We start from the raw sequence: 25,198 nt of genomic DNA, 5'->3' as shown, positions 1-25,198 counted from the left end.
CCTTGGCCAAGTCACACTCTCTCAGCCTCGGAGGATGGCCATGGAGGGGGAAAAGTCCCAAAGAAACTTGCCAATAAAAGCCCCCTGATAGTATTGCCTTGGGGCAGTGGCTCTCCACCTGTGGGTCGGGGTAGAATGACCCTTTCACAGGGGTTGCCTAAGACCATCAGAAAACACTTATTAATGAAGAAGCATGGGTTAATTTTATAGTTGGGGGTCACCACAATACGGGGAACTGTATTAAAAGGTTGCAGCATTGGGAAGGTTGAGAACCACTGCCTAAGGGTCTCCATAAGTTGGAAATTATATTGTTGTTGTTGTTTTCAGTTTGTTGTTGTTGTGTGCCTTCAAGTCATTTCATAGAATCATATTGTCAGGGATTTGAAGGGTTAAAACACAGCACACAGGGAAATGCTTGATGTGTGTGTGTTTGACCATGAGCATTTCAGCAGAAGGACAAGGTTGATTAGCACAGCTGATGCTCATTGGCTCAAGGACACTTTAGTGTCTAGGTGCAAGTAGCCATGGATGATGAAACCACCTGGCTGGATTGCACAGGGGACACTTGTCATGGTTACACACACAGGAGCTCACTGGGTTTGGGAGACCACATGGTCTGGAGACTATATAAGCCCAGGGGTTGCAAGGGATAGCTTGTGGGTTTGTAGTAGGAGTTGGATTGGTATGGTTTGGAGTTTTAGAGATCTGGTTTTGTATAATAGCACTGTTAATAAAGAGCACTTTGGGAGACTTAGTTTCTCTGGTGGTTTATCAGAAGAAGCTATAGCATCGGTTTGCTGTGTGTCCCCGGAGGTTCCTGCATTGCTGCAGTTCCTGGAAGACATCCAGTTGCTGTCATCCCAACTTGGACTTTGGAGCCACACTTTGGCTTCTGGAAATTGCCAGCTCTGCTACAAGGGTCTGATTTAACCCCAGGACTCGTTGGAGTTGCTGACAGTGGTTGTTGGACCCCAGCAGTTGCGCTGACACATAGAATCTCTTCCAACTCCATAATTCTATTATTATTATTATTATTATTATTATTATTAACCTTTATTTATAAAGCGCTGTAAATTTACACAGTGCTGTACATACAATCTTTTTAATTGGACGGTTCCCTGCCCTCAGGCTTACAATATAAAAAGACACAACACAAAAGGAGAAGGGAAAGGTGGTGGGGAAGGGGCCTCTCTAGTAGGATAATACATATAAAATACATAGCAATACAGGAAATGATTCAATAAAATAGGACACAAAAGAACATCAAATAGCAAGTGACAGTTATGCAATGCCTGGGAAGGCTTCTCTGAACAGGATGGTCTTCAGCTCCGTTTTGAAGCTGGTTAGAGAAGTGATAAGGGCCCTTGTGTCTTGCGGGGGAAGAAGGTTCCAGGAGTGAGGGGCAGCGAGTGAAAAGGGGTGAATCCGAGATGGGGCAGAGGAAATCCTGGGCTGGGACAGCAGACCTTGACTGCCAGAACGGAGGGCCCTACTGGGAAGGTGATTCTATGAAATGACTTGAAGGCACATAACAACAACAAACTGAAAACAATAAAGAGCATAATAATAATAATAATAAGGTTAAAAGGAGTCCATTTAGAAATACAACCTCGCCCCATTCAAAGCCCTTTCCTTCAAAGCCTTCAGTTTGTCAAAGGCCATCCCAGAGAAGGGCTGCAAGGAGGGAGCCGTTCCAGCCTCCCAAAGGAGGGGATTCCACTGCTGAGGGGCAGCCACTATGAAGGCCCTGTCCCAGGCCTGTCTTATGGGATGGATTACAACTCTCATCCAGGGCCACAATGAGTGGAGGATGATGGGTCCTGCAGTTACAGGCATCTAGAGGCTGCCCAGTTGGGCATTTTGAGAGCCACCTTTATTTGTGAGCCACCTTTTTGGAAGAAGGCAGCATAATAATAATAATAACAAGTCGATGGTGGAAGATGCTTGTTGTGATGTAATTATTCTGTCCCAAAGTATCCCTTGGAACTAGGCAGTGGCATCTTGACCCTGGTTTGCTTGGGAAGTTAAAGAGCGTGGTTCCACCTTGCCAACAAGGCTGCATCTGTGCTGCAGAATTAGTGCAGTTTGACACCACTTTAACCGCTATGGCTCAATGCTATAGAATTCTGAAACATGTAGTTTTGTGAGATATTTAGTCCTTTCTGCCAGAGAACTCTGGTGCCACAGCAAACTACAAATCCCAGGATTCCCTAGCATTCAGCCGTAGCAGTTAAAGCGGTGTCCAACTGCATTATTTCTGCAGTGTGGATGCAACAAGTGTCATCTTGAAGAGACTTTGCATTAAGCTTTTCCATGCGTCACACACCTCTCCACACCATACTTTTCATTGACAGCATCTGCTCTGCAGAAATAATCCAGTTTCACTGCCATGGCTCAGTGCTGTGGAATTCTGGGATTTGTCATTTTATGAGATAGTTAGCCATCTCTGTCAGAGAACTCTAGTGCCATGACAAACTACAAATCCCAGGATTCCATAGCACTGAGCCATGGGAACTAAAGCAGCATAAAACTGTTTTATTCTTGCAGTGCAGATGAGGTCTTAGTGATGAGGGGCAGCTTTTGATGCCCAGAGGAAGACAGAAGAGACGCCCTTGAAGCGTCAGGAATGGCAGGCTCACTCTGTTTACCCCATCTTTGTCCAAATCCTCAAGGGTGCATCTTGGTATTAAGCCCCCAGCAGTCCCACATCTAGGCCATAATTGTGGGATCTTGCATTTCTGAGAGATGATAGTCCTGCTACTCTGTACTTATGATGTATGGTGGTTTTTTGAAAGGGGTCAAAATAAAGAGATGGCTTCTCATTTGGAAATGAGACAATTGCTAGTTTGGGCTCCTGGCGTCAACAAAGGCCTGACTTGAAGCCTTTGTTTAGCCTGATTTGGTTGTAACTCCAAGTTAGGGATTTAGTAATAATGGGGTCCAGTTATTCAAAGTGAGCTCTGCAGTCTTGCAACAAGGGAGCCTTTGGTTTACCTTTTGGGCACAATACCTCCCTCTGTGGCACCTTTGAGATTAACTGAAAGAGAGAGGAGTTTATCAGACAAGGGGAATTGGAAGTATAATCCAATGGCAATCTGAACGCAATCATGAGGTTTGACTTTATTGCGTGATAGGCTGCCACACGCAAATTGGGGCAATGGCATGCTATTTTCAGGCAATGGGGAGCCAGTTCGAATGCAATACGTATTCACGTAATTGCGCGAAACTAGCGACTTTAAGTGAATGCGTTCTGGCCCCATTTTCTTTTCATTTGAATTTAAGAGAAATTCCTCCCGTTTGATAAACTCCAGAGCTGGTGGCATGAGCTTTCATAGACTTGATCTACTTCTTCAGATGCATGGAGGGGAAGAAAGATAATAGCATGAGCTTTCATAGACTTAGGTCTACTTCCTCAGATTAATGGAGTGAAAGGAGGCTAGCAGCACTAGCTTTTGTAGACTTGAGTCCAGTTCTTCAGATGCATGGAGTAGAAGAAAGCTGGTAGCATGATGCATGGAGGGGAGGGTCAAGGTGCATCTGAAGAAGTAGACTCAAGTCTGTGAAATCTCATGCTCCCAGCCTCTTTCTTTCAGTTAGTCTCAAAGGTTCTGCAAGATCCCTTTGCATAGATTAACATGGCTATATCTTTGAATTCTTCCCTGCTCCTTCATAGAGCTTTGTGGTTTCCAGACCCTTCAACATTTTGGTCGTCCTCCTCTGGACATGCTCCAGGTTGTCCACATTCTTCTTGAATAGTGGCGCCCAGAACTGGAGGCAGGATTCCAGGTGAAGTCTGGCCAAAGCAGAATAGAGTGGTGCTGTTCCTCCTGCCACTGCCACTCCTATCATCCCCAGCCATTGGCCAGCAATCTGGAGCTGATGGAGGCCAGCGGCATCCAGATTCCTAGGCAAAAAAGGATACACTGGTACCCCGGGTTACGAAATTAATTCGTTCCGCTATTTCTTCGTAGCCGAAAATTTCGTACCCGAAACGCTTTTCCCATTGAAAATAACTAATGCGTTCCAAGACCTCAGACTGAACCTGCAAGTTCAAAACAAAGGCACAATAGAGGCCTATTAGCTAAGTACCCTACAATACAGTTGCCTGAGCACTAAAGAGCTTAACAATGGACTGGCAGGTCCATTCTAAACTTTCTAAAGGTAAAAGAAAAAGTTTTTTCTTATCTTGATGGTTCTGGCATCTCGAGACAGGCAGGAGGAGGGGGAGCTCTCAATCATCACAGCCATGAGCAAAGCAACCAACCCCAAGGTGACACTCTCTGGCATCAAACCCATGACCAAAGAACCCCCAAATCTAAAAAACCAACCCCATGGGCACACTCTTGGCCCACATCAAATCAAGGCCCGACTTTCAAACTCACACCCCACCAACCCACACTCTCAAATCATCACACCCATGACAAAGAACCCAAATCTAAAAAAGCAAACCCCATGGTCACCACTCTCGGCCCGCATCATTCAAGGCCAAACTTTCAAACTCCCCACCCCCACACTCTCAATCATCACAGCCATGGCCAAGCAACCCCATGGTCACCACTGTATGGCCCGCATCAATTCAAGGCCAAACTTAAAACTCACACCCACACCCCCACACTCTCAATCATCACACCCATGACAAAGAACCCCAAATCTAAAAAAGCAACCCCATGGTCACACTCTATGGCCCGCATCAAATCAGGCCAGACTTGCAAAACTCAGTCCCACACTCTCAAATCATCACACCCATGACCAAAGCAAACCCCATGGTCACACTCTATGGCCCACATCAATCAAGGCCAGACTTTCAAAACTCACACCCTACACCCACACTCTCAACATCTCACACCATGACCAAAGCAACCCCATGGTCACACTCTATGGCCGCCATCAAATCAAGGCCCAGACTTGCCAAACTCACACCCCACACTCTCCAAATCATCACAGCCATGGCCAAAGCAAACCCCATGGTCACCACTCTCTGCCCGCATCAATCAGGCCCAAACTTGCAAAACTCACACCCCACACTCTCAAATCATCACACCCCTACCAAGCCAACCCCATGGTCACACTCTTATGGCCCGCATCAAATCAAGGCCAGACTTGCAAAACTCAAACCCCACACCCCACACTATCAAATCATCACACCCATGACCAAAGCAGCAACCCCAAATCAAAAAGCACCCCATGGTCACCACTCTATGGCCCACATCAATTCAGGCCAGACTTGCAAAACTCACACCCCACACCCCACACTTTCAACTCATCACACCCCTGACCAAAGCAACCCCAAATCTAAAAAAGCAACCCCATGGTCACACTCTATGGCCCACATCAAATCAAGGCCAGACTTGCAAAAACTCACACCCCCACCCCACTCTCAATCATCACACCCATGACCAAGGAACCCCAATCTAAAAAAGCAACCCCATGGTCACACTCTATGGCCGCATCAAATCAAGGCCAAAATGCAAAACTCACACCCCACACCCCCCACTCTCACATCATTCACACCCATGACCAAGGAACCCCCAAATCTAAAAAAGCAACCCCTGGTCACACTCTATGGGCCCACATCAATTCAAGTCCAGACTTTCAAAACTCACACCCCACACCCCACACTCTCAAATCATCACACCCCATGACCAAAGCAACCCCATGGTCACACTCTATGGCCCGCATCAAATCAAGGCCAGACTTGCAAAACTCACACCCCACACTCTCAATCATCACACCCATGACCAAAGCAACCCCATGGTCACACTCTATGGCCCGCATCAAATCAAGGCCAGACTGCAAAACTCAACACCCCCACACTCTCAAATCATCACACCCCTGACCAAAGCAACCCCATGGTCACACTTATGGCCCACATCAAATCAAGGCCAGACTTTCAAAACTCACACCCTACACCCACACTCTCAAATCATCACACCATGACCAAAGCAACCCCATGGTCACACTCTATGGCCCGCATCAAATCAAGCCAGACTTGCAAAAACTCACACCCCACACCCCACACTCCAAATCCTCACACCCATGACCAAAAGCAAACCCCAAATCTAAAAAAGCAACCCCATGGTCACACTCTTATGGCCCACATCATCAAGGCCAGACTTTCAAAACTCACACCCCACACCCACACTCTCATCATCACACCCATGACCATACCACCCCAGAACTCAACCCCAAGGCCAGAAACCCCAAATCTGAAACATGCAAACCCCATGGTCGGCCCATTCTAAAGGATAAAGAAAAAAGGTTTTTTTTTTCTTCTTTGATGGTTCTGGCTCTCAGAGTGAGGCGAGGAGGAGGAGGAGGAGCTCTCAAATCATCACAGCCATGACCAAAGCAACCCCATGGTACACCTCTCTGGCCCGCATCAATTCAAGGCCAAAATGCAAACTCACACCCCACACTCTCAAATCATCACACCCATGACCAAAGCACCCCATGGTCACCTCTATGGCCCGCATCAAATCAAGGCCAGACTTGCAAAACTCACACCCCACATCCCACACTCTCAAATCATCACACCCATGACCAAAGAACCCCAAATCTAAAAAAGCAACCCCTGGTCACACTCTATGGCCCACTCAAATCAAGGCCAGACTTGCAAGACTCACACCCACATCCCACACTCTCAAATCATCACACCCATGACCCAAAACCCCAAATCTAAAAAAGCAAACCCCATTGGTCACACACTATGGCCCCACATCAAATCAAGCCAGACTTGCAAAGACTCAGATCCCACACCCCAACTCTCAAATCATCACACCCATGACCAAAGAACCCCAAATCTAAAAAAGCAACCCCATGGTCACCACTCTATGGCCCACATCAAATCAAGGGCAGACTTGCAAAACTCAGATCCCACACCCACCACTCTCAAATCATCACACCCATGACCAAAGCAACCCCAAATCTAAAAAAGCAACCCCATGGTCACAATCTATGGCCACATCAATTCAAGGCCAGACTTGCAAACCACACCCCACACCCCACACTCTCAAATATCACACCCATGACCAAAGAACCCCAAATCTAAAAAAGCAACCCCATGGTCACACTCTATGGCCCACATCAAATCAAGGCCAGACTTGCAAAACTCACACCCCACACCCCACACTCTCCAATCATCACACCCATGACCAAGAAACAACCCAATCTAAAAAAGCAACCCATGGTCACACTCTATGGCCCCATCCATCAAGGCCAGACTTGCAAAACTCCGATCCCACATCCCACACTCTCAAATCATCACACCCATGACCAAAGAACCCCAAATCTAAAAAAGCAACCCCATGTCAACTCTATGGCCCACATCAAATCAAGGCCAGACTTGCAAGACTCACCACCCCCACATCCCACACTCTCAAAATCAACACCCATGACCAAAGAACCCCTAATCTAAAAAGCAACCCCATGGTCCACACTCTATGGCCCACATCAAATCAAGGCCAGAACTTGCAAGACTCACACCCACATCCCACACTCTCAAATCTCACACCCATGACCAAAGAACCCCAAATCTAAAAAAGCAACCCCATGGTCACACTCTATGGCCCACATCAAAATCAAGGCCAGACTTGCAAGACTCACACCCCACATTCCCACACTCTCCAAACTCTCACACCCATGACCAAGGAACCCCAATCTAAAAAAGCAACCCCATGGTCACACTCTATGGCCCCACATCAAATCAAGGCCAGACCTGCAAGACTCACACCCCCCACACCCACCACTCTCAAATCATCACACCATGACCAAGAACCCCAAATCTAAAAAAGCAACCCCATGGTCACACTCTATGGCCCACATCAAATCAAGGCCAGACTTGCAAGACTCACACCCCCACATCCCACACTCTCAAATCATCACACCATGACCAAAGAACCCCAAATCTAAAAAAGCAACCCCTGGTCACACTCTATGCCCACATCAAATCAAGGCCAGACTTGCAGACCTCACACCCCCCATCCCACACCTCTCAATCATCACACCCATGACCCAAGAACCCCAAAATCTAAAAACGCAAACCCCATGGTCACCACTCATGGCCCACCATCAAATCAGGCCAGACTTGCAAGACTCACACCCCACATCTCCCACTCTCACAATCATCACACCCATGACCAAAGAACCCCTAATCTTAAAAAGCAAACCCCATGGTCACACTCTTGGCCCACATCAAATCAAGGCCAGACTTGCCAAGACTCACACCCCACATCCCACACTCTCAAATCATCACACCCATGACCAAAGCAACCCCAAATTTAAAAAACCAACCCCGGGACACATCTATGGCCCACATCAAAGCCAGGCCAGACTTGCAAAACTCAGATCCCACATCTCACACTCTCAAATCATCACACCCCATGACCAAAGCAAACCCCAAATTTAAAAAAAACCAACCCCATGGCACACTCTCTATGGCCCACATCAAAGCCAGGCCAGACTGCAAAAACTCAGATCCCAATCCCACACTCTCAATCTCACCACCCATGACCAAAAGCAACCCCAAATTTAAAAAAACCAAACCCCATGGTCACACTCTTGGCCACATCAAAGCCAGGGCAACTTGCAAAACTCAGATCCCACATCCACACTCTCAAATCATCACACCCATGACCAAAGCAACCCCAAATTAAAAAACCAACCCCAGGCACACTCTATGGCCCACATCAAAGCCAGGCCAGACTTGCAAAAACTCAGATCCCACATCTCACACTCTCAAATCATCACACCCATGACCAAAGCAACCCAAATCTAAAAAAACCAAAACCCCATGGGCACACTCTATGGCCCACATCAAAGCCAGGCCAGACTTTGCAAAATCAGATCCCACATCCACCACTCTCAATCTCACACCTGACCAAAGCAACCCCAAATTTAAAAAAACAACCCCATGGACCACTCTATGGCCCACATCAAAGCCAGGCCAGACTTGCAAAACTCAAACCCCATCTCTCACACTCTCAAATCATCACACCATGACCATACCACCCAGAACTCAAACCCAAAGGCCAGAAACCCAAAATCTGAACATGCAACCCATGGTCAGGCCCATTCTAAGGATAAAGAAAAAAAGTGTTGCTGGTCTTGGCATCTCAGAGTGAGGCAGGGGAAGGAGTAGGAGGACCTGCTCTCAAATCATCACAGCATGACCAAAGCAACCCCAAATCTAAAAAGCAAACCACACCTCTATGGCCCACATCAATCAAGCCAGACTTTCAAAAGTCACACCCACACTCTCAAATCATCACACCATGCCATACCACCCCAGAACTCAACCCAAAGGCCAAAAACCCAAAATTTGCAATGCAACCCCATGGTCCGGCCCATTCTAAAGGATAAAGAAAAAAAGTGTTTTTTCTTACCTTTGCTGGTCTTGTCCTTGGTCCTGGATGTCGGAGTGAGGGCAGGAGGAGGAGGAGGAGGAGGAGGAGAGGAGAGGGGCAGCCCAAAAAGCCAAATTTAACCCATTCAAGCAATTAACCACTTCGGCCAATTTATCCAATTCAAGCAATTTAACACTTCAGCCAATTTATCCAATTCAAGCAATTAACCAAATCAGCCAATTTAGCCAATGCCACCAATTTAACAAAGTTAACCAATTTTAAAAAAAAATTTGGTTGTTTTTTTAAGGGTCACCTTTTTTTTAAGGGTCACCTTTTGCCTTCTTGGATGACGGTTCTCCCTTCTAGTGAGAAAAACTGGTCCAAGGATGTCTGCTTTGCCGGCCCTTAAGCAGGTCTTCTTAAAATGGCTAAGGCGACATTATCGAAATGGGCAATGGCATGGCTGGTCAGCACCTGCTCCGGTGGTGTTCTCCACAAAGGAAGCCACATTGTGGAATTGCCTCAGAATGTCTTTAATGTCTGCCGTGGCAAAGATGCCCCGCAGCTCCTCCTGCTGGCCCCTGTCGAAATGGAGCACGTCCTCATCCACGGCCAGAGTGTTGCATCGCCGCCAAGGCCTTGAGGTCCTCTGTTGTCAGGTCTCGTTGTGCTCCCTCGATCAGTTCCTCCACGTCGTCGTTGTCCACCTCGAGTCCCAGGGACCTTGCGATGGATACGATCTCGTGCACTCTTCTTCTTCACCTGGGCTCAGCACCCTCTGCCTGCAAACCCTTCCAGGGAAGAAGCATAGGCCACCGCTTCCTCCATGCAGCAATCAGGTTGCGCCTGCTGATCTTGCCTGCCAGGCCAAGTCCACCATCTTCAAGCACACCCACGATGTCAAAATGCTGCTTCAGAACTCACGAAGGGTCAGCTGTGTGTCTCCGTCACACTCGACAGACACGCTTGAACAGTGCTTGGTGTAGACCTTCTTGAATGGCGATCACCTGCTGGTCCATGGGTTGCAAGAGGGAGGGTCGTGTTGGGTGGCAGAAGGAAAACCTGGACCTTGATGGGAGAACTCCGCGAGGATGTCCTTCTCAGGCCATTCGGGCGGAGGAGTGCGCCGGAGCATTGTCCAGAGGAGGAGGCAACTTCACCGGCAAATCCTCTTCCTCCAGGTACCGCTTCACTGTCGGGGCGCGGACGCTGTTGATCCACTCGACGAAAAGGAGGGCGTGTGACCACCATGCGCGGCCATTGGCAGCGCCACATAACTGGCAACCTGTCCTCTGGATGTTGTGTGCCTTGAAGGCCCTTGGATTCTCGGAGTGGTACACCAACAGGGGCTTGACCTTGCAGTCCCCGCTGGCATTGGCACACAACGCAAGTGTGAAGCGGTCCTTCATAGGCTTGTGGCCGGGTGTCTCCTCCCTCTGGCCTGATGTAGGTGCGGCGAGGCATCTTCTTCCAGAAGAGGCCCGTCTCGCGCAGTTTGAAGACTTGCCTGCGGGACGTAGCCTTTCCTCCTCACCATGGCCCGGTTGAACGCGACCGAGAAGGCTTCGGCGGCCTGGTGGTTGCGCTGGACGCCTCGCCGTGACGGACGGACAGAGTGGATCCGGTCCTCTTCTTGAACCTGTCGACACCGCCCTGATGCTTTGAAGTCCAGGGTGGCTGGCTCCTCCTGCGAAGAAGTTCCTTCGCCTGCCTCCTGCGGCCAGGTCTTCGTAGATGTGCGGTGGCCTTCTCGCAGATGACCGCGGTGGTCAGGGTGTCCCGACTCGCTCCTTTCTTGATTCCAGAGGAGAAGAAGCAGGCGCTCCATTCCTCGTGCCTCGGTTGTCCTCTGCTTGGCGATGGTCGTCACGCCTTTCGCTGGAGCCACAACAGCTCTGATGGCCTCCTTTTGCTTGAGGACCGTGCCAATCGTCGAGGGTTGCGTCCATACTCCTTGGCAATGTCCCACCAGCGCCCGCCCCTCTCGTTGCTTGGCGATGATGTCCTTCTTGTCCTCCAAGGACAAGGGAGCCCTCTCTTCTTCTCACCACTTGGCTTGGGGAGCCATAGCTCAAGCCTAAAAGGACAAAAGGCACAGGCAATGAGCAAAAGCCACCAATTGAAACCACCCCCCCACCCCCATGGTCACCACTCTCTGGCCCAAACTTGCAAAAGTCCCACCCCCACACTCTCAAATCATCACAGCCCATGGCCAAGAACCCAGAACACCAACCCATAGGCCAAACCACACTCCACACTTTGAACACAGGACACCATAGAAGAAAGCAACCCAGCATCCCCAAATCAGAAAATGCAAGCCTATGGTGGACTCTCTGTCCCACATGGGACCAAAGGGAAAACTTTTAAAAGCCACACTCCACACTTTGAAAACAGGCAGCCATAGAAGGAAAGCAACAGCCTCCCCCAATCAGAAAATGCAGCCTATGGTGAGACTCTCTGTCCCACATGGGACCAAAGGAAAACTTTAAAGCCACACTCCACACTTTGAAAAACAGGACAGCCATAGAAGAAAGCAACCCAGCATCCCCAAACCAGAAAATGCAAGCCTATGGTTGAGACTCTCTGTCCCACATGGGACCAAAAGGAAACTTTTAAAAGCCCCCTCCACACTTTGAAAACAGGACCGCCATAGAAGAAAGCAAACCCAGCCATCCCCAACCAGAAACATGCAAAAGCCTATGGTGAGACTCTCTGTCCCACATGGGACCAAAGGAAACTTTTAAAGGCCACACTCCACACTTTGAAACAGGACAGCCCTAGAGAAAGCAACCCCAGCATCCCCAAACCAGAAAAAATGCAAGCCTATGGTGAGACTCTCTGTCCCACATGGGACCAAAGGAAACTTTTAAAAAGCCACACTCCACCACTTGAAAACAGCAGAGCCACTAGAAAGCAAGCAACCCAGCATCCCCCAAATCAGAAAAATGCAAGCCTATGGGAGACTCTCTGTTCCCACATGGACCAAAGGAAAACTTTTAAAAGCCACACTCCAACATTTGAAAAACAGGCCAGCAAGAAAGAAAGCAACCCAGCATCCCAAATCAGAAAATGCAAGCTATGGTGAGATCTCTGTCCCACATGGACCAAAGGAAAACTTTAAAACGCACACTCCACACTTAGAAACAGCAGAGCCATAGAAGAAAGCAACCCAGCATCCCCAAAACCAGAAAATGCAAGCCTATGGTGAGACTCTCTGTCCACATGGGACCAAAGGGAAACTTTTAAAGCCACACTCCACCCTTAGAAAACCGCAGGAGCCATAGAAGAAGAAGCAACCCAGCATCCCAACCAGAAAATGCAAGCTATGGTGAGACTCTCTGTTCCCACATGGGACAAAGGAAAACTTTTAAAAGCCACATCCACACTTTGAAAACAGGACAGCCATAGAGGGAAAGCAACCCAGCATCCCCAAATCAGAAAATGCAAGGCCTATGGTGAGACTCTCTGTCCCACATGGGACCAAAGAAAACTTTTAAAAGCCACACTCCACACTTTGAAAACCGAGAGCCATAGAAGAAGCAACCCCGGCATCCCCCAACCAGAAAATGCAGCCTATGGTGAGACTCTCTGTCCCACATGGGACCAAAGGAAAACTTTTAAAAGGCCACACTCCACACTTTGAAACAACAGGACCGCCATAGAAGAAAAGCAACCCAGCCTCCCCCAAACCAGAAATGCAAGCCTATGGTGAGACTCTCTTTTCCCACATGGGACCAAAGGAAAACTTTTTAAAAGCCACACTCCACACTTTGAAACAGCAGAGCCATGAAAGAAAGACAAACCCCAGCATCCCCAATCAGAAAATGCACAGCCTTGTGTGAGACTCTCTGTCCCACATGGGACCAAAGGAAAACTTTTAAAAGCCACACTCCCACACTTTTGAAAACAGGACAGCCATAGAAGAAAGCAACCCAGCATCCCCAAATCAGAAAATGCAAGCTATGGTGAGACTCTCTGTCCCACATGGGACCAAAGGAAAAACTTTTAAAAAGCCACACTCCACACTTTTGAAAAAACAGGACAAGCCCTAGAAGAAAGCAACCCAGCATCCCCAAACCAGAAAATGCAAGCCTATGGTGAGGACTCTCTGTCCCACATGGGACCAAAGGAAACTTTTAAAAGCCACACTCCACACTTTGAAAACCGGACAGCCATTAGAAGAGAAGAACCCCGATCCCCCAAACCAGAAAATGCAAGCCTATGGTGAGACTCTCTGTCCCACATGGACCAAAGGAAAAAACTTTAACGCCACCCCCAACTTTGAAAAACAGGGACAGCCATAGAAGAAAGCAACCCAGCATCCCCAAACCAGAAAATGCAAGCCTATGGTGAGACTCTCGTCCCACATGGGACCCCAGGAAAACTTTTAAAAGCCACACTCCACACTTTGAAAAACCAGAGCCATAGAAGAAAGCAACCCAGCATCCCCAAACCAGAAAATGCAAGCCTATGGTTGAGACTCTCTGTCCCACATGGGACCAAAGGAAAAACTTTTAAAAGCCACCACTCCACAACTTAGAAAACGCAGAGCCATAGAAGAAAGCAACCCAGCATCCCCAAACCAGAAAATGCAAGCCATGGTGAGACTCTCTGTCCCACATGGGACCAAAGGAAAACTTTTAAAAGCCACACTCCACACTTGAAAAACAGGACAGCCATAGAAGAAAAGCAACCCCAGCCTCCCAAATCAGAAAATGCAAGCCTATGGTTGAGACTCTCTGTCCCACATGGGACCAAAGGAAAATTTTTAAAGCCACACTCCACACTTTGAAAACAGCAGAGCCATAAGAAGCAACCAGCATCCCCAAAACAGAAAATGCCAACCTAGGTGGACTCTCTGTCCCACATGGGACCAAAGGAAAAACTTTTTAAAAGCCAACTCCCACACTTGAAAACGCAGAGCCATAGAAGAAAGCAACCCAGCATCCCCAACCCAGAATGCAAGCCTTGTGAGACTCTTGTCCCACATGGGACCAAAGGAAAACTTTTAAAAGCCACCACTCCACACTTGAAAACAGCAGAGCCATAGAAAGAAAGCAACCCCAGCATCCCCAAACCAGAAAAAATGCAAGCCTATGGTGAGACTCTCTTGTCCCACATGGGACCAAAGGAAAAACTTTTAAGCCACCACTCCACACTTAGAAACAGCAGAGCCATAGAAGAAAAAGCAACCCAGCATCCCCAAACCAGAAATGCAAAAGCCTAGGTGAGCTCTCTGTCCCACATGGGACCAAGGAAAACTTTTAAAGCCCCACTCCACACTTAGAAAACAGCAGAGCCATAGAAAGAAAGCAACCCAGCATCCCCAAACCAGAAAATGCAAGCCTATGGTGAGACTCTCTGTCCACATGGGACCCAAAGGAAAACTTTTAAAAGCCACACTCCACACTTTGAAAACACAGAGCCATAGAAGAAAGCAACCCAGCATCCCAAACCAGAAAATGCAAGCCTATGGTGAGACTCTCTGTCCCACATGGGACCAAAGGACAAATTTTAAAAGCCACACTCCACACTTTGAAAAACAGGACAGCCATAGAAGAAAGCAAACCCGCCATCCCCAATCAGAAAATGCAAGCCTATGGTGAGACTCTCTGTCCCACATGGGACCAAGGGAAAACTTTAAAATCCACTCCACACTTAGAAACACGCAGAGCCATTCGAAGAAAGAAACCCCGCATCCCCAAACCCGAAAAAATGCAGCAAGCTATGGTGAGACTCTCTGTCCCACCTGGGACCAAAGGAAAATTTTAAAAGCCACACTCCCCACTTTGAAAACAGCAGAGCCTAGAGAATAGCAAAGCCCAGCATCCCCAAACCAGAAAAATGCCAAGCCTATGGTGGACTCTCTGTCCCACATGGGACCAAAGGAAAACTTTTAAAAGCCACACTCCACACTTTGGAAAAACAGCAGGCATAGAAGAAAGCAACCAGCATCCCCAAACCAAGAAAAGCAAACCTATGGTGAGGACTCTCTGTCCCACATGGGACCAAAGGAAAACTTTTAAAAAGCCACACTCCACCACTTTGAAACGGACAGCCATAGAAGAAAGCAACCCAGCATCCCCCAAATCAAGAAAATGCAAGCCTATGGTGAGACTCTCTGTCCACCTGGGACCAAAGGAAAAAACTTTTAAAAAGCCCACTCCACACTTAGAAAAACAGCAGAGCCATAGAAGAAAGCAACCCAGCTCCCCAACCCAACCACGAAAAAATGCAAGCCTATGGTGAGACTCTCTGTCCCCCATGGGGACCAAAGGAAAACTTTAAAAGCCACACTCCCACACTTTGAAAACAGCAGTAGCCATAGAAGAAAGCAACCCCAGCATCCCCAAACCAGAAAATGCAGGCCTATGGTGAGGACTCTCTGTCCCACATGGGACCAAGGAAAACTTTTAAAAGCCACACTCCACACTTTGAAAACAGGACAGCCATAGAAGAGAAAGCAAAAACCCAGCATCCCCAAATCAGAAAATGCAAGCCTATGGTGGAGACTCTCTGTCCCACATGGGACCAAAGGAAAACTTTTTAAAACCACACTCACACTTAAAAAACAAACAGCAGAGCCATAGAAGAAGAAAGCACACCCAGCATCCCCAAACCAGAAAATGCAAGCCTATGGTGAGACTCTCTGTCTCCACATGGGACCAAAGGAAAACTTTTAAAAGCCACACTCCACACTTTGAAAACAGCCGCGCCATAGAAAGAAAGCAACCAGCATCCCCAAATCAGAAAATGCAAGCCTATGGTGGACTCTTTGTCCCACATGGGACCAAAGGAAAACTTTTATACAAGCCACACTCCACACTTTTGAAAACAGCAGAGCCATAGAGAAAGCAACCCAGCATCCCCAAACCAGAAAATGCAAGCCTATGGTGAGACTCTCTGTCCCACATTGACCAAAGGAAAACTTTTAAAAGCCACACTCCACACTTTGAAAACAGGAAGCCCTAGAAGAAAAGCAACCCGCATCCCCAAACCAAAATGCAAGCCTATGGTGAGACTCTCTGTCCCAACATGGGACCAAAGGAAACTTTTAAAAGCCACACTCCCACTTTGAAAACAGCAGAGCCATGAAGAAAGCAACCCAGGCTCCCACAAACCAGAAAATGCAAGGCTATGGTGAGACTCTCTGTCCCACATGGGACCAAAGGAACAAACTTTTTAAAAGCCACACTCCACACTTTGAAAACACGCAGGCCATAGAAGGAAAGCACCCAGCATCCCCAATCAGAAAGCAAGCCTATGGTGAGACTCTTGTCCCACATGGGACCAAAGGAACACTTTTAAAAGCCACACTCCACACTTTGAAACAGCGACATAGAAGAAAGCAACCCCAGGATCCCCCACCAGAAAATGCAACAAGCTATGGTGAGACTCTCTGTCCCACTGGGACCAAAAGGAAAAACTTTTAAAAGCCACACTCCACACTTTGAAAAACAGCAGAGCCATAGAAGAAAAAGCAACCCAGCATCCCCAAACCCAGAAAATGCAAGCCTATGGTGAGACTCTCTGTCCACATGGGACCAAAGGAAAAACTTTTAAAGCCACAACCCCACTTAGAAAACAGCAGAGCCATAGAAGAAAGCAACCCAGCATCCCCAAACCAGAAAATGCAAGCCTATGGTGAGACTCTCTGTCCCACATGGGACCAAAGGAAACCTTTTAAAGCCACACTCCACACTTAGAAAAACAGCAGAGGCCATAGAAGAAAGCCCCAGCATCCCAAACCAGAAAATGCAAGCCTATGGTAGGACTCTCTGTCCACATGGGACCAAGGAAAACTTTTAAAAGCCACACTCCACACTTTGAAAACAGGACACGCCATGAAGAAATCAAAAGCAGCAAATGAAGCCCATCATCCCCAATTCAGGCATGCCACCCTAAAAGAAAAACAAAAACCCAAAAAATCAAGCAAGCAACATCAAGGCCATTAATCCCACACATTAGAGCCTGGCACCCTCAAGAAAAAAAAACCCCAAAGAACTCAACGCAGCAAAATGAAGCCCATTCTCCCAATTCAAGCATGCCAGTAGCAAAACCCACCTCCACACTTTGGAAAAAAAAAAAAACCAACAACAACAACAACAACCAGCACCCCACGCAAAAGCATGGTCACACTCTCTCACCCCAGTCCACCCCACAAGAAGAAGGTTAAAAATCATCAACCTACTCTGGTTAGAGAAATTGCTGATCGCCGGTCTTGATCCGAATAGATATATAATCATAATATTAATACTATTTTTTGTATACCGCCCTCTGCAAACCAATTCCGGGCGGTTAACAACAGTAAATATAAAATATTGACATTTAAAAAACCACTTTATCCCTCCCCCCTTAGACAGTATTAAATAGTATAACATATTAAAATACAATATCAAGGATAAAAAAACAGCAAATTAAAACTAAAAACCCTGATATCCCTCTGTTGATCTGAGCCCATCTCTAAGATGGGGCCAGGGAGGAATAGGGACAGGGAAATCTGGGCGGGCGGGATGGTTAATCTGGCAAAAGCCACAAAAAATTCCAAAGGCAGAGGCCAGGAAAGTCCGCACCTCGGTGCAAACCAAAGTTTAGAGCTCCAAAGAGACTCTTTCTCCGCATCCACAGGGCCAGACAAAGGGGGCAGATCAATGGAAGCCGGCTTTTATTTCTCAAGGCAACAACACCCCCCAATTTCGTTAGCCAATCCATTGATTGGCTTGATTTCGCAAGCCAATTCAACTGCTGCTAACGAAAATTCAAAATTCGCGCCAAAGCTAACCTAACCGTTAGCCTGGAAATCCTGGAAAGCCTAGAAGATGCACTTTTGCATCATTTGAATTTTCGCGCCGAAAAGAATTCGTAACCCGAAAAATCTTTCGAAAACCCGAAAACAGTTTTTTCCAAGCGCGAATTTAGTATAATTCGTAACCCGATCATTTCGTATCCCGGGGTACCAGTGTACTCTCCTCCTGACAGAGGCCTTTCCTTAGTTCTTGAATGCTCCGTTGAGAGTAAACAGTTCCCATGTGGTTCATGGTTGTCGTTGTTGTTATTATTGTTGCTTTTAGTCCCCTGTGCCAAAAACAAAATGCAAGGAAAGCTGAACTAATTCCCAGAGTTGTAGAAAAAACAAAACAAAGTAAGAACAAAAACAAAGGGAACAAAAAAGAAAAGTGGTCTGGTGCCTTAGCTATTTATTGAATGTTTCATTTTTGTGGCTTTTCTATGCTCTCTCGCTCACACACACACACACACACAGAGAGAGAGAGAGAGAGAGAGAGCTCCAGATACACTGGACAGTGATCCAAGTTAACACAATATGGGCCTTTAGCTGGGGCCCATTTCCCCCCTCGCCCTCTCCATTATTTGGACACATGGACGCGTTATTTGGGCTGGAAGTGACGCGATGCGGCATCATCAGAGAAAGGATGGACATGCAAAAGGGACCCAGGTGTCTTAGTGGACCACGGGCTGAACATGAGCCAAAAATGTAGTGCAGCAGCTAAAAACCCCAATATGATCCTAAATTGCATCAATAGGAGCATACTGTCTAGATTGAGGGAAGTTATAAACCCACTCTATTCTGCATTGGCCAGACTTCAAAGAGGGAGGTTAAGAGGGGACATGATAGCTATGCTTAAATATTTGAGGAGATGTCCTATTGAGGATGGAGCAAGCTTGTTTTCTGCTGCTCCAGAGACTAGAACACAGAACGATGGATTCAAACTACAGGAAAAGAGATTCCACCTAAATGTTAGGAAAAATCTTTTTACCGGAAGTGTGTGGGACAGTGGAATTCGCCGTCTTTCCACTTCCGCCGGGTTCTTGGGCCCCTAATGCCAGCGAATGTGGAGGACGCACTGTGTTGCTGTTTTGTGGATTTTGGATATTACTGTGTTTTGATGCAAGGCCAACATGGCTACTCTTGCATATGTACCCTCTGAAATAGTATTTTCTGAACGTTATGTTTTTGAGTATGAGAGGCAGTATGGCGTAGTGGTTTGTGCGCCAGACTATGGAGTTTTTCACACTGGGGCTAATTTCGGCACTAAAGAGAGATTGAAGCACATTTAAAGCATCCCACAAATAAAGTGAAAATGGCAAGTAATTGCACAAATGATTATCACACACAATTGTGCAAATAAAGTGATATCGGAAATGCATTGTCACAGAAATCCCAAAAGTAAAAAGATGGACATTAATGCTTCTCTGTGACCACTTTAATGCCGCGTTTTGTGTGACATCGTTTCATGTAATTCTGCGATTTTTCCAGGATATTCACGGGATAAACTCCTATGACAGGATTCAAATCCCACTGGGTGACTTTGGGCAAGTCACACTCTCTCAGCCTCAGAGGATGGCTATGGCAAACTCCCACTGAAGAAATGTGCCAAGAAAATGTGTTAGGGTTGCCATAAGTTGGAAATGACCCAAAAGCACACAACAACCAATGTTGTTGAGTGACACAGAACTCTTCTTCATTAGGAAGAATGGGAAACTGAGTAGGTCTCAATGGAGAGGATGGGGGCAAAGGATGCCCTCGATGCCAACCCTTTCCACAGTCCCATGGGGCACAATGGGACACAATGGGTCCCTCTGACTTCTGCCTTTCCAGTGCCAAGGTGCCCTTTCGTGGTGATATATATATTTTCCAGGCAAGCCAGATCCCTTCAGAGGAGAAATATTTGCTTTATGATTTACAGAGTGGAGCGACTCGGTTGCCAGTTCCCCAGCTTAGGAAATATCCTCCTTGGTCAGCCTTTTTCTCTCTGATGTTTGTGGAAGGGAGCTTGGTTGTTTCATCCACTGCTGACCTCAGGAAGTCTGTCAGATGCTGAAGTGCAAACACACACAGAGCTCTTGTGCACAAGTTGTTTGTCCGGCTGCGTTCGACCGACATGAAAGGCCGAGGCCGGACCGAGCCCCAGGCTGTTCTGCAGGACCAGGAAAAAGGCCGCCTTGCAAAGGAAGGGGAAACAGGAGGCCTCCTCCTTTGGAGCAATTGAGGGGGAGGTTGCCAAGTTCCACACAGGACAGGAGGCTCCTGTGCCATGTGGCAGGGCTGGCGTCAGCAGTTGGCATCAAAAGAAACCACAGCCAACGCCTTTTCTGAGTGCCGACCTTGTTGTGAAGGATGTTTTCTGGGTCACATCAGACACCTGTCGATTTCTGACCATGCATCCATGACCAGCGTAGGACTAGGACTCTGGAAACCAGAGTTTGATTCCCAGCTCAGCCATGAAACCCTTTGGGCAAGTCACACTCTCTCAGCCTCAGGGGAAGGCTATGGCAAGCCTCCTCTGAACAAATCTTGCCAAGCAAACCCCAGGGTATGGGTGCCACATTGTTGTTGTTGTTGTTGTTGTTGTTGTTGTTGTTGTTGTGTGCCTTCAAGTTGTTTCTGACATATGGTAACCCTAAGGTGATCTTATAATGGGGTTTTCTTGGCATATTTCTTCAGAGGATGTTTGCCATTGCCTTCCTCTGAGGCAGAGAGAGTGTGACTTGTGAAGCTGAAGGCTTTCATGGCCAGCATCCATAGTCTTCTTGTGGGTTTTTCAGGCTTTGTGGAACTCTAGAAGAGTTTGTTTCTGATGTTTTGCCAGCCAGAAGATGCCATTCTCTGAAGCTGCCAGCCACAGATGCCAGTGTGACTTGTCCAAGATCACCCAGTGGGTTTCCATGGCCAAACTGGGATTCGAACCTTGGCTTCCCAATGTCCCAGGGAACAACTCTCAAACCATTATACCACACTGGACCTCCAGGTTTGCCTTAGGGTTGCCATAAGTTGGAAATGACTTGAAGACACACAACAACAACAACTGTTTACTCTGTCTCACTGTGGGTACTTTTAAAGTGAGAGAGATGGAGAAAGAAAAAGCCTGCATCTATGCTGCAGAATTAAGTTGAACAGCGCTCAGACTGCCATGGCGCAATGCCATGGGAGCCTAGGATTTGTAGTTTGGTAAGGTATGGTATATAATGTTACTTACCTGTTGGTAATACTGAGATGTTTGTTTTTAAAGTAAGTATACTTTAGCTATTTTCAAATCTCAAAAAATGCAGTTTGACTTCTAAGACTGCATTTCGTTTGGCCAATAAAGGTATCCCTGATGGATTTTTGTTTGGACTTTTTTTTAGTTTAAGAAAATAAACAAGGGGATAGTCCTCTCGATCCCCAGGGAAAGCCCAATTGCTGAAGGCCAGTCCAGCTTTCAGTATTACAGCACACACACATCCATCCATCCATCCATCCATCCATGTTATGCCTGTGCCTAAATGCTTTGGTAAGAGCAAAGGAAACAACTTGCTGTGGCAGCTTTTGAAATCTTCCAGCTGCCCTCCCCTTTCAATGGCTGAGGCCCTTTCCTTGCCAACTGTTTCTGGCTTGTGGCTGGCAAAGAAATCCCTGGTGCCTCTTGAACCAACGACAGCCTCCAAACAAATAACCCTTAGTGCCTCTTTCAGAAAGAAAGGAGGAAGACACACTCTTTTTGGATCCAAAAGCATTCTCCCAGTCTTAGGCATCCCCTCCTTGCCAAAAATTGCTAGCTAAGAGACTCAAGAAAAGTGGGACAAGTCAACAGGAATTCCTTGGCAAGAAGCGGAAAAACAAAAGGAGGTGTCTCGGGTCAGATATTCACAGCCCAAGAATGATTGTAATGTATGTTACAGTAACACCCCAAATCCACAAAACAGATATTTGTATTGGGTCAACCCAAATGCACAAAGTACACAATGCAAGCTTCCAAAGGTCCCCAGGCAAAGGTGTTAAGAATCATACAGGAGAATAGGCTACCTTTTTGATGTTCCATGGAGATACATCTATGCAAGATGGTCCCTTTCCTTCTGGCCATGTGGCACTGGGAACAAAGTCTTCCAAAGTCTGTGGGGTAAAATTTGCATCCCATTAGCAATACAAAAAGGTACATCCAAATTTTCCAAAATCCACAAAACAGGGATGCCTTTAATCAGCCTCTGGCTTGCGTGGATGTACCTCCGTGGAACATCAAAAACCATCTGAGAAATTGCAAACCTGGGGCTAACCTTGTCATTTGATAACTTTTCCCCTCCTGTTTGATTCTTGACCCTTTTGCCTGACGAAGAAGCCACTGGAGCTTGAGAGGCTTGCATCATGTGCATTTTCTGCATTTTGGTTCATGGTATCCCTGTTTTGTGGAATTCGGATGTTATTGTACTTCACTCTTCTTCGCTACAACTCAGCCTTATCTTTTGCATTATCTGTTTGCATTATCCTTTTGCAAGGAAAAGGAGATCTGGAGGGACTGTTTTGGGGTCCAAATGGGTCCCAGGGCCTCCCCTTGCCCAACCCTGGCTTACTGCTTATTGCTTGGCTTTTGAGGCATTTTAAACACAATTCTTTTATAAACCTATTTCTGTCTCTTAGAAGAAAACTTCGCTGGCGAAGAAGAAGAAATGCCCCCTTTCAGATACAGGCCAAATGGTAAGAGCAACAGGATTGCAAATGAATGGCACCTCTCCCCTTTTATTCCAAGGCTGGGAGATCTTGTCTCTAGATAAGAACCTGCCAGGATGGGGGTCCCATGCCAACCTGGCATGGCAGTGCCCCCAATCATCTCTCCTAATTCCTCATCTCCATCTTCATCCATCCTTCACAGGCCGGATGAGGACCAACTGCAGCGAATGCGAGAAGACCCTGACTCTCCAAACGTCCGTGAAAATCCTCTACGGCTTCGTTGTTTTGCTCGTCGTGGCCGTGGTGGTCCTCGCGGCGTTGGGTGAGTTGGTAGAGCCAAGGAAATTACTTTTTTTACAATGACAATAGGCCCTTCACATTTGTTGGGGTAAGTGGCATAGGATCCCCGTGAAAGTGGAAAAACCACAAATAAGAAAATGCCTCTCTATGAATCTCTAGGTCCTCCAGAGCAACTCTGTGGTCAACCTCTGCCAGAATTTGACCATAGAATCATGCTGGAGGACCTACAAATGCCTAGAGATGTGTTTTCATAGAATCATAGAATCATAGAGTTGGAAGAGACCGCAAGGGCCCTGATCCAGTCCAACCCCATTCTGCCATGCAGGAAATCCAAATCAAAGCATCCCCAATAGATGGCCATCCAGCCTCTGTTTAAAGACCTCCAAGGAAGGAGACTCCACTACACTCCGAGGAAGGAGTGTGTTCCACTGTCCAACAGCCCTTACTGTCAGGAAGTTCCTCCTAATGTTGAGCTGGAATCTCTTTTCCTGCAGCTTGCATCCATTGCTCCATTGGGTCCTATTCTCTGGAGCAGCAGAAAACAAGCTTGCTCCCTCCTCAATATGACATCCCTTCAAGTATTTAAACAGGGCTATCATATCACCTCTTAACTTTCTTTTCTCCAGGCTAAACATACCCAGCTCCCTAAGTTGTTCCTCATAGGGCTTCATGGTTTCCAGACCCTTCACCATTTTAGTCGCCCTCCTTTGGACACATGGCTCCAGTTTCTCAATGTCCTTTTTGAATTGTGGCGCCCAGAACTGGACACAATATTCCAGGTGGGGCCTGACCAGATCAGAATATTCCTCTAGGAATCTCTAAGTCCTCCAATGCAACTCTCTGGTCAACGTCCAGCAGAATTTCTCTGGAGGATAGAGATTCTTAGAGAGAATATAGTAATCAAATCCTCAAATAATCAAATATACAAAAGTCGAAGCCGCAAATGTGGAGGGCCAAGTGTAATTTCATTCACATAAACATAAACAACCAAACATTAAATGGACAAACATGAAACATAAACACATATATAAATACAACCTTTCCATCCATACAAACAATACTATCAATCTTGACTTCTTATGTACCTGACTTCATAAGGCTAGATTTGCTTAATGTTTTCACCTTCTGATTTACTAATTTATTTATGTATCTCAAACAGTAGTTTATTCATATAGTTCGAGGAATAATTCATTCTGTTTTTGCTTTAACCTTTCAACACTACTTTTTTCCAACAGTTTGCACAATGTTCTTCAATCAGAGCCCATTGCTTCCCAACATTTCCCACATCCTTAGCATTTAACTAAGGCTTCTTCTTCTGGGAGATTTCAACATCCTCCTCGAGTCCAGTTCATCAGATCTTACAGGGGCGGCTCAGGAGTTCATGTGCCCATGACCAACATGGTCCTATCCCAGATTGTCTTTGGGTCCACACATTGCGCTGGTCATACTCTCGATGCGGTCTTTTGTTCGGAGCAGGAACATCCATGGGCAGAAGTAATTAAAACTTTCCCCCTGTCATGGATGGATCATTTCCTGGTTAAGGTTGGCCTGAAGGCCATTACCAGTCCCCCCCCCCCCGGGGGTGGGGGACCTATTAGAATGGTCCGCCCTCGAAGCTCAATGGAACCCAAAAGGTTCCAGGAAGCCCTAGAGCAGGGGTAGGCAACCTGCGGTCCGCGGGCCGGATGCGGCCCGCCGAGGCCTTGGGACAGGCCCCAGCCCGGTCTTGCCGCCGATTGCCGCCAGGGCCTTTGGCCTCTCGCATGCAGGGTCAAGGGGGGCAATTGTCTATAGACGCCTCAGAAACATGCATTTATATTAACATTTTTTTAAAAATCAGCAAATTTTTTTTGCATGTCTTCCACTTTTTTTAAAAAAAAGTGTCCACCATTTGAAAATGTTGTCCTACCTTTGTCCCGGTTTATTTATTTATTTAATTTTTTTTTTTAAATTAATTATTTATTTTTTGGCTTCGGCCCCCCAGTTGTCTGAGGAACAGCAACCCGGCCCCCGGCTCAAAAAGGTTGCCTACCCCTGCCCTAGAGGGTGCAATGGCTGGTAACATCGGCGACTCTGTCGAAGCTTTGGTAACCACCTGGAACAACGATCTCACGAA

General features: G+C 47.0%; 1 protein-coding gene across 1 annotated transcript in view; it reads left to right on the top strand.

Annotated features, from left to right (window-relative positions):
- Positions 1-25,198, top strand: part of SCARA3 (scavenger receptor class A member 3) — a 65,818-nt gene that overhangs the window by 4,602 nt on the left and 36,018 nt on the right. Inside the window, exons 2-3 of the mRNA XM_042446992.1 lie at positions 22,753-22,809; positions 22,985-23,104. Coding sequence (XP_042302926.1) covers positions 22,753-22,809; positions 22,985-23,104 — 177 coding nt within the window. The remainder of the gene's footprint in view (positions 1-22,752; positions 22,810-22,984; positions 23,105-25,198) is intronic.

This window comes from Sceloporus undulatus, chromosome 1 (assembly GCF_019175285.1).
Source record: "Sceloporus undulatus isolate JIND9_A2432 ecotype Alabama chromosome 1, SceUnd_v1.1, whole genome shotgun sequence".
Classification (NCBI taxonomy): domain Eukaryota; kingdom Metazoa; phylum Chordata; class Lepidosauria; order Squamata; family Phrynosomatidae; genus Sceloporus; species Sceloporus undulatus.
Note: the sequence above shows the minus strand (reverse complement) of the source record. Positions and strands in the feature narration are given on the sequence as shown.